Source organism: Dioscorea cayenensis, chromosome 16, assembly GCF_009730915.1.
Source record: "Dioscorea cayenensis subsp. rotundata cultivar TDr96_F1 chromosome 16, TDr96_F1_v2_PseudoChromosome.rev07_lg8_w22 25.fasta, whole genome shotgun sequence".
Lineage (NCBI taxonomy): Eukaryota > Viridiplantae > Streptophyta > Magnoliopsida > Dioscoreales > Dioscoreaceae > Dioscorea > Dioscorea cayenensis.
This window is the reverse complement of record NC_052486.1, coordinates 23365676-23376493: the sequence shown is the minus strand read 5'-3', so window position 1 is coordinate 23376493 and position 10818 is coordinate 23365676. Positions and strand designations below refer to the sequence as shown.

General features: G+C 32.5%; 1 protein-coding gene across 2 annotated transcripts; it reads right to left on the bottom strand.

Moving 5' to 3' along the window:
* Positions 1-894: 894 nt before the first annotated feature.
* On the bottom strand, positions 895-4442 carry LOC120279576 (probable transcription factor KAN2). Of its 2 annotated transcripts, XM_039286504.1 has the most exons (6): positions 3800-4442; positions 3615-3691; positions 2838-2883; positions 2549-2708; positions 1723-1774; positions 895-1577 (listed from the first exon to the last, which is right to left on the bottom strand). In XM_039286504.1, exons 1-6 carry the CDS (start codon positions 4440-4442, stop codon positions 1464-1466), a joined length of 1092 nt encoding a protein of 363 aa, XP_039142438.1. In that variant the 3' UTR covers positions 895-1463. The 2 variants fall into 2 exon arrangements, with proteins under 2 accessions (XP_039142438.1, XP_039142439.1); XM_039286505.1 differs by lacking the exons at positions 895-1577; positions 1723-1774 and adding an exon at positions 1781-2098.
* Positions 4443-10818: the final 6376 nt, after the last annotated feature.

The window sequence follows — 10818 nt, the reverse complement described above, 5'->3', positions numbered from 1 at the left end:
AAAAAGGGAGGAGGTGAGGTTGGTGAAAACAAAGGATGAGAAAGAGGAGTCAATTTCAAGGGGTCCATAGTCTGAATAGATTCTAGAGAGTCATATATAGAGAAAGAGAAAGAGAAAGAGAAAGAGAGAGAGAGAGAAACAAGAGAAGACTCACTCTATCATAGAGTAATCATTCCAAAATAATATACATAAAAACAAAGAGTCACTTCTCTCTTTCTCTTTCTCTCTCTCACTGTTTGTGTGTGTGTGTGTGTGTGTGTGTTTGTGTATGTTTGTGTGTTTTTTCAAGTCAGAAAGAAACAGAAACTCCTGTGTCTCTCTGCTCCTCCATTAAAAGCTTCACCTGCAAAAGATCCCTTTTTTCTTTCTCTCTCTCTCTCTCTCTCTCTCTCTCTCTTTTCCTTTACATTTATAAATATATATATATATATATGTATGTATGTATGTATTATCTAATTACTGTGATAAAAGTAAAGGAAAAAAAAAGGTAAGATATGAATAAATAAATGAAGAAGGATAAAGCTGAGTTTTGAATGAAAGAATGGTTAGGACTAATGAGAGAAAGAAACAAACCATTTTGTTTCTCACAGAGCTATCTCTCTCTTAGCTTCTATCTTTTGTTCTTTTTCCTTTCTGATTAAGTACTGCAAAGAGAGTCCATTATTGTGGCTACAAAGTCTTGATATTTAATCTCTGCCATGCATAAATGACAACTTTAATTATATTCCATAGTTTTTAAATGAATATAACTCCATCTTTCTTTTGCATTATTATCAGTATTATTATTGTTATTATTAGTTTGATGATTTGAAAGTTCATAGAGAATGACATGAATGAAAGTAAAAGAAAGGCTATTGTTTTAAGGCCTGAGAAAAGCACCAAGAATCCATTACCATTAAAGCAAATGAATGCTTTTAATTGTGCTTACATTACCCTACTCTCTCTCTCTCTCTCTCTCTCTCTCTCTATATATATATATATATATATATATATATTTGTATAAAAATATATATATATATAAATATATATCTTTTTCTCTTTGTTGGGAAACTAGAAAGCAAAGCCATGTGCACATGCAAGTGAACTATGGAGTTATCAGCACTGGGTATCCCTTTTGCATGCTTTTTGACAGTAAAAAACACTTTGAATCAACAAATCCATCTTCATGTGGTTTTGTAGAAGAACATATTGCCTTTGGCTCTTTCTCTTTCTCTCTTAAGCTTTGACATGTTTGCTTTTACACACACTCATGCACATTGTTCATCACTTCATCTCTTTCTTTTTTCAATGCTTCCTTTAATTTGTTTTCCTCTTTGCTGCATCAGTGCCTCCTTGTCCTCCTCTCTTTTATCATCTCTTTGTGCTATTTAATTCCATGGTGAGCATTTGATTCTCTTGATCACCATCCAATGAAAAGAGAAAAAGCCGAACAAATTAATTAAAACCCACATTGATTATTTCTATCAATGTGGAGTTCCCAAAGTGAACTCAAGATTCAGCTTCTTCGAGCTTGTTTCCGATAGGCATGACGTGTTCAATTCCGATATCAATTCATAGCTTTTCGACTCCGCATCCTTCTGCAATGATTAATTATTATCACTTAACACTTCAATTCAATGCAATGCTATATATGCTTTGTAATTTATATAATAATAATAATAATATAATTATCATACAAAATAATAGTTTGATAATTTGAAAGAATTAAGCTTAAAAGCACACCTCAAATGATGGCAAAGTCACTACTTGTTTGTCTATAAGCCAAGCTCCTCTACTGCAAAAGAAATAAACAAAGAACATGTGCTCATGCATAAGTGGAAGTCCATGCAGAACACCAACAAAAAAATAAAAAATAAAAAAGCAAAATTGAGAAAAAAGAAAGTCATCTTTCATTGTTTGGTAGCTTTATCATCTTCTGATTTTATTGAACTAAAGGGACCTTAGTCCCATGTGATAGGCCATTACTCATAAGAAGAAACACTATGAAGTTTCAGAAGCCTTTAACTTTTCCACTATAATTTTACCCCCCCTTATTTGAGGGACCCCCACTTTTCATTCAGGTTTTGTTCCTTCAAATGGTCCTCCTATTTCTTGAACTCTGAAACAAAAATAAAAAATAAAAAAAAAAAGAGAGAGAGAGAAGGTAGTACTACTGTTCCTATTGCTATTGCTATTACTATTCTTATATTGTTTTCTTATAATAATAATAAAAGAAAAGAAAACTAACAGCAGAGAGGATCATTGAAGTATGATGAAGTTTGAATGCTTACTATATCCTAGACAGATGGAACAAAGCTATGATCTCATTTGCTTTTTGTGAGCACTTGCATGGACATTGATATTGAAGGGAGAGAAGAGCAAAACACTTTATCAGCCTAAAGTGACCATCAATGCTAGAATTTGTTGCATTTCTTAATTTGCAAATGGACTCACTTTCTTCTTCTTCTTCTTCTTCTTCTTCTCCTTATATATACATATATATATATATATATATATATATATATATATATATAAGTAATAATTAAAAGCATTGTGTTATATCTATTACCTTGAAGAGTTACTCCATAAACCACCAGAAATTGTGCCATTTGGTGCATTTGATCTTCCTTGTTGCACTGATAATTCTGGTCTAGTGTTTTGATGAAGCTCAACCAAGTTATCATCGGAAACCTCCCCGGCCGATCCGTTCTCAAACCCGTCGGATTGTCCTATAACAAAAAAAAATATATATATAGTAAAACACATATTAATTTAATTTATATGAAGAAGAGTTATATTAATTATATAGGAGATGAGAATTGATGAGACAAATGAATAATAATTCTGAATTTAATTACCTGAAGATGCTGGTGGTCTATCAGTTGTCTTCACTGTCCTATACATCTGAAACAATGAGAACAGTGAAATGAGAACAAGTAACATGATTCCACAAGCAAACAATTAATAGAGAGTGGCAAATGGAAATTGAGAAATAAAGAAACCAGACCAAGTGCACGGCATTTCAACAACTTGGAATGTACCAAATGGGAGTTCATTGGCCAACATGTATATCAATTGGTCTTCCAAAAGAAAACAATGCACATATATCTAAGCATTCTTTTGTTTGTGTCTGTAATCTGTATTGCCATTGCATGGGTTTTTGTATAATTCAATAATTGGCTTCTGATTCATAGATCCAAGAGCATTTACATATAATTAAGAAATCATGATGTCTCATTCTACTAAACTTCACTCTTCACCCCACACTGCTGCTTACTTAGCTACCACAACAACAAGCTTCATTATTCCACAGAGAGATAGAGAATAGAGAAAGAGCAAGAGAAGAAATGGTATTAATGAAATCACAACCAAAATTTTTTTAAAAAATATATGTATATAAAAAAGAAGAGAAGAAAAGAGATGAGAGAGAAGAGAGAGAGAGAGAGAGAGAGTTACATTTCCCATGTTTTTCTTCAAAGAATTCAAAGGTGAGAAGAACACTAGCTAGCAAACTAACAACTCAAATCTCAAGAAAGGATGGGATTTTACATGAAGAAGCATGAAAAGAAAAAGAAGAAGCATGAAAAGAAAAGGAAAAACAAGGCTATTGATTTAGTGTGAAGAAGAATCTTTACCTGAAGATGAGATTTAACATGAGCCAAAGTCAGATCTTTCACATCCATGAGCTCAAGAACAGACTTTGGTGTAGCCCCTTTAAAAACAAAACAAAAAGGGATTCAGAAACAAATAATATATATAAATATATATATTTTGAAAAATCATGAGAAAAAGAAAATAAGAAAGTGAGGGGGATTCATACTTTCATGGCCTCCTAACAACTCAACTGCATGAACAAAACGGGCATGAAGAGTGGTAGTCCAACGCATCCTCGGCGCACGAACGCTGCGCTTGGCCGGAAACCTGGATATATATCTTGGCCTTGCAGTGCTTGAAGAAGAATCACACAAATGATATTGTTGTTGTTGTTGTTGTTGTTGTTGTTGCTGTTGTTGCTGCTGCTGCAGTTGATGATGATGGTGGTGGTGATGGAGAAAAGGAAAAGAAGAAGGGTGTTGGTAGAGAGGAATACCTCTGATGGGTCTCATGGATGAAAGGTCTGAATGGTGAAAAGGTTCAGAGTAGTATGAAGAAGGGTGGATAGTAGTGTTGGACATAGAAGAAGGAAGTGAAGGAAGTGAAGGAAGAGTAGGAACAGGATGTGGAGGAGGAGGAGGAGGAGGTGGGGGAGTGTTGTTGGACAAAGTGAGGTCAAAGATGGAGGTGGTATTAGGGTTTGAGTCATGAAGAAGAAGGGTGGTGGAGGAGGTGGTGGTGGTTGTCTTCCAAAAGCCAAAGGGCAAGTCTTCATGAGGATGGTCTCTTCTTGACCAGTTTGAGGATGGTTTGGTGCTTGGAGGACTGATCTGAAGTGAGAGGTCTGGTTGAGCAGGGAACAACTCCATTTTTGCAAACCCTAGCTAGCAAGGTTATTGTTAATGGTGGTGATGGAGGTGGAGGTGGTGATTATTATGGAGTTTATTGTTCTTGTGGTTGTAGAAAGAGAGAGAGAGAGAGAGAGAAATGTATGTATGATGTGAGAGATGAGTATGTGGGTGAGGTGGAGAAGAGTTTTAGATGGAAGGAAAAGAGTTGTATTGTGAGTTGTTGTTGTTGTTGTTGTTGTTGTTGTTGTTTGTTAGAGAAAGAGAAGGAATTGTGAGTGGTAAAAATGTTGGAGGAGGAAATAGTGGTGGGTGTGTGGGAAGTGAAAGTTGTGGGTTTCTTGCTTGTTTGAAGGGGAAGTAGGGGACTTTGGGGGAAGTTAGATAATGACACTAGCTTTACTTCCACTCTCTTACTATCTATGCATCTATCTCTCTCTAGACTCATATGGGAATATCTAGAAAGACTGATATATTTTGGTCTCTAATTGCACCACCTTAATTGCTTATTAGTCAGTTAATCAAGTTGGGACCAAGGCATATATATATATATATATATATATATATTTTTTTGGGGTGAGTATTTAATTTTTTAAAATTTAGAGATGTTTGATGGGCAGTAATAAGATCGTGATTTATCGGTTATTATTTGTAGAAGTTGTGAGTAAAGTTTATAGTTAGTTACTGTGTTATTTCACAAGTGAGATATTATTGAGCACTGTATTAGATATCATGGTACTCCCCTAGACTCTTTAGAGGACGCATCGTTATATATATATATATATATATATATATATTTGGTATAATTAATATATATATATTTGGTATAATTAAAGGGATGTTTGAATTATGTAAAAATATACTAAAAGATGTTAGACCAAGTGAGTCATTTAATTCAAGTAAATAATTTTGAGTTCGAAAAATTATGTTCGGGAAAAAAAAGCACATGTTAAAAAACTGTCTTTTAATAAAACTTCCAAAATTTGCATCACTCGGTCGGTCATTGATTAACCAAATATATATATAAGAATATAAATTTAGACTTATAATTGTAAATAAAAATTTTACTTCATCTATTAGAGTTTTAAATTTCTCTTGATCAGAATGCATTGTGTATCACATGAGCATCTTATTTTAGTTAATGAAAGATTATATATATAATTAGAGAGAGGATATGCTTTTTAATATGTTGAAGAATGGAAGTTCATATATATATATATATATATATATCTAACAAAAATTTAAAAAAAGAAAGCATATATAAATAATGCTTCCCATAAGACTAAAAATCTTCTTTTTTTGATTGTGAAAGATGGGTTGGTTGTACATGTGTTTTCCATACCATGAACCCTAAAATTCCCACACCCCTTTAGATTTGACCCCTCTTCCCAAACCCTAATTTTCTAATCCATTGCCTTTAGCCCTTTTCTCTCACATTCTCTCTCTCTCTCTCCTTTTTCCTTTTTCATTGTGCCCAAATTCTTATGTGGATGGAATGGAAAGTTAGCAGCTACCTTTTCATGTTTAGCAATAGCTGCAATACCATATATATATATATATATATATATTTTGTATAATATATATATATATATATATATTTTCAAGTTCATTTGTGATAGTGATTAGTGAGTCTTCTTAATTAGTGTTTATATTTTTCTTTACAAGTTTATCTTTATATTTCTTCTTCTTCTTTGATACTTTTTTTGGAATGTATTTTTTTAATTATTAATTTGTCACTTGCTCCCATAAAGTTTAATAAGCCTTTTATTGATGGTGTGGTGTGTCTATGAAGATCAATTTTTTGTCATCTGCCATAAAGATCTTCTCAATCTTTTTTCTATAAAAATAACAAACCTAACTTTTTCATATTATTACTTTGAGCACTTAACTTCAGCTTTTTAACACTTTGAGGGACCCTTCATCACTAAACCACATTATTAATCTTCACTTTCAAAATCAAATATATATATATATATATATACATTAATGATCAAACACAACAAACACAAACTCTTTGTTGTCAAACACTTAAATCAAACTCAACACAGTGTTTTTTCTTAGTTTGTACTTGTCCTTCAATTAAAGCATATCTCATCAAACTATAATAATTAAAACACAAAAAATTACATGCATTCTTGATGTATATAAATGAGTGAACAATCATGGTCCAATGGTAGGTGAACAAATCAATCAAAATGTTCATTGTTTTTCCAACATTACAACATCAATAATCCATATATATATATACATGTCTCTTTATCTTTACAAAGATATTCATTTAAGTAGACGGCCCAGAAGAATTGACTGGTTTATGCTGATTGATTCTGTTCGGGCTAGACTCACACCCTGGAAAGCAATCTATCTCTCCTTGGGGGGGCGCCTAACTCTCATTAATTCCGTGTTATCTTCTATTCCAGTTTACTGGATGTCAGTGTTCAAACTCCCAGCCTGGGTCGTCCATGACATTGATAAAATCAAGAGAGATTTCTTATGGAAATAGCCTGATCTTGGCCCGAAAGGGATTAGATTAATTGCATGGAAAAGGATCTGTCGCCCTCGAAACATGGGGGGCTGGGGTATCCTTGATTTACAAGAGTTCAACAAAGCTTTACTTGGGAAATGGTGGTGGAAATTCATCACCACACCAAACTCTTGTTGGTCTAAGATTATCAAAGCCAACTACTTCATTAGTGATTTCCCCGATATTCTTTACTCTCAACCCCCAAGAAACAAATCTTTCTTCTGGGCGGGAATCAGTACAATTCTACCCACTTTCCGGGCCTGTTTAACCAAGACTGTCGGTAATGGTGAAAACACTTTATTTTGGTTCGACAGATGGCTAGAGGGCCAATCTCCCAATAACCGCTGGGCATCACTATTTTTGGACTGTTCTTTTCCTTGGATTACTTTAAAACAATTTCTTCTCATACTTAACTCCCAGGGTAACCCATTTCGAACAGCCACAACTGAAGAATTCGACTTTTTATTAAATTCTTTACCAGATTGTTCAAACGATATCGAAGACTCATACTCCTGGTCTTTAGAAAAAAATGGAAATTACTCCGTCAAATCTTTCTACAACTTTTTAATCGATGGAGGTCTCCGCTCTCAACTCTACCCCAATTTCTGGAAAACCAAATCTCCTAGCAAAATCACTTTATTCTGCTGGTTTGCCTGGGATAATAAAATTCTTACTCTTAAGAACTTATTCAAAAAAAGTTGCAATTCTTTTGCCACTGACACATGTATACTTTGTCACAATAACTTAGAATCAGTGGACCACCTTTTTTTAAACTGCTACTTTTGTACTCGCATTTGGTACTTTTTCAAGTGTTTATTTGATACTGAAACTTTACCTTCCTCAGTCTCAAATATCTGGACCATTTGGATACCTTCTTTAAACCCTTCACTCAGAAACCTCTGGGACCTCTGTTCCAGATCCATTCTCTGGAATATTTGGCTGGAACGCAACAATCGTATCTTTAACCAAGATTGTGTTTCTACTTCCTCAATACTCTACAAAATAGCTAATCTGGTTCTTACTTGGATTTCAGTAGACTCGGAGTCCCACCAGCAGGAAGCCACAGAGGACATTCAAAAGATTAGGCGTTCCTTAAGCTTCCTGAGCTCCAGATCTTCCGACCACACCGGCAATATGGCGCCCAACACTAGTCAGGAGTGATCCGTATCTTCCTTTTCTGAGCAGGCCTGTGTCTCCAGACGGTTGACTTCGCCAGCTTCAGTTATTTTATCTTGTCTTTGTTTTTATCTTGCTTTCTCTGTTCACTGTTCTCCTCATCCCTAGTGAGGATTACAGTTCTTTACTTTGTTTGTTCTTTTATGTCGCTTCTGTTTTCTGTACTCTGTACTTTGCTTTTTTTTCTTTTTTTAATAAATTGTGGTTTATCCACCTTATTCATATATATATATATATATATATATTCATTTAAATGTTTGTGAGAAGATGTTGTGGTTCTATATATTCTCCTTGTCACCTTTACATAAAACATATATGTATATTGAAATTTGAAAGTATTCAATGAAGTATAGACTTGATTAATTATAAGATTAAAATTAAATAAATAAAAGATATGATAATAATTAATGAACATGGGGATCCCTAAAAGAAAGAACAAGAAAAAATATACATATAAATAAATAAGCATCATATATAAATTAATTAATTAATTAAACAACAAGATTTAATGGCAATACATTGGAAGCTCTGCATGATTGAATTGTTTAATGAGTGAAGGCACTAGACACAAACTAGAGATGAACTAGTGAACTTTTGTCCTTTGCTTGAGGACATGAATATGAGTGATAAAATAGAATAAGAGATGAGCTTAAAATGTCAACTCTTGGCATCATGTATGTATGGGGATGTGGGATTTTATGGGTTTAAGATAATGAAAGATTAATAATCATGTAGAGGTTGAAGCATATGAGAAACATAGAAAGAATTGGATGCCTCATTTAATGTTGCTTTTGTTTCCCTAGACCATGTCTTTGATGAGCCCCAAAAGGAATCTCTCACACTAAACTTTTGTTAAGATCAAGCTAAAAAGATACCATTGTCTACTTTTACTTTGACTTTTTTGAGCTTGAGTTTGACCTTAATATTGATTTTCACTATATAGATTTATTCTTTTCAGACTTATATTAACTGTGCTATATATGTACTTCAAATTTTAAATACAGTGAATGTATAAGCCATAATCTCATAATAAAATCCATAAAAACAAATAGTAGAAAATTCACTAAATCTCTTGTGTTTTTTAAAATGTATAAATTACAGCTTTGTTAAATAAAAATACAGACAGTTACAATCATAGAACTTCACAAGACCAAATTCTAGTGAAGCAAAAGAAAGAAAACCAAAGCTAATATAGCAACGAGACAACATAAAACCTCATAGTTGATCAAATATGGTTATATCTATATTTTATACCATGTATTATATATTTTTTCTTTTATAATCCCCTATATTTTCAGTTCAATATAACTGATTTATTTCTTTTTATTCTTTAAAAAATTTAAAGGATATTACACCTTTATTTATAAAGATATGTGTCATTGACTATAAATCAGATTTCACATTATTTTCTATTATTTCATTGTTATTTATGTTTTATTTATTGAAAAATTAAATTATTGATTTGCCAACGATCTTTTAGTTTATTGATGTCGCAATCAGTAATGTAAGGTATTTATGTTCTATTAAAAAGGCAAATTTAAACTTTCACTCACACATAATCAGTAGACTAGTGTGTGATATATTAACAGTATTTGTTTAAGTCTCTAACATGAGTTTTCTATTTTGCTATAAAAAAAAAAATCATTGATTGAACAAGAGTAATAATAAAAAATTGATTGTAGGCTGAAAACAAAGAAGATCTACAACCTTGAACTCTGTGACCTTAAATGCCAATGTCCCCCTTTCACCTTCTCACTTTGAAAACTACTAAGAAATTAAAAAAATTAAAATAAAAAAAGGATTCATATTCTCAAGTTTTTAATGTTATAAAAAAACACCAAATAAATTGTGGTATATATTGTTGTAAGCCTAAAGTTTGACAGGGTGATGGATGAACAGAAGATGATAAAGAAACATCAAAACAGTTTTATGACTAAAAACATTGTAAGGTTCTTTTGGTAGGCCTAAACTTTGATGGAGGCTGTCAAACCATGAGATTCTTAGGGTGCAACAAGCATAGAATATATATAATTCACTTGATAGATAACTGGTATCATTGTAAAAAAGATGCATATCACTTCAAATGCTAAGTCTAAACATATATTGGGAAAATTTATTGACCATTTTTATTCTTTTTCCTTTTTTAAATCATTTTCTTGTAAACAATTATAAACAGAAAAGTGGAGAATATTTTGGAGTTATTAGGCCAGAGAATTTGCATTGACCATATAAAAATATTTAGATAATAACATATTGATATATGTTGAGATAATAATAATAATAATAATTAGATTATTATTTTTTTTTTTTTAAAAAAAAGTGGAGAATATTTTGGAGTTAGGCAAGGGCAATTGGATTGACAAAGGCTGTAAGCTATAATGGAGAACACAAAGCTTAGGACAGATTGAATCTCCTTTTATTTTTGTCTTAGGGGGGACATGACAGGCTATCTCTGACCAGTATTCTACAAATCTATAAAAGAAAGCATGAATAAATTTAAAAGAAAAGCAAAGAAGATGGATTGCAAGATATCATCAACTTTTCTTATGAACCCTTATTTTTGGTTTTGTGGGGGTGACAACCACCACCACCACTTTAATTCATTCTCATTCTCTTCACTATCATTCATTCCATCAGCATTTATATGTACATATATATATTAAAGAGAAACATATTAAACAAAAACAATAGCAACAGAGT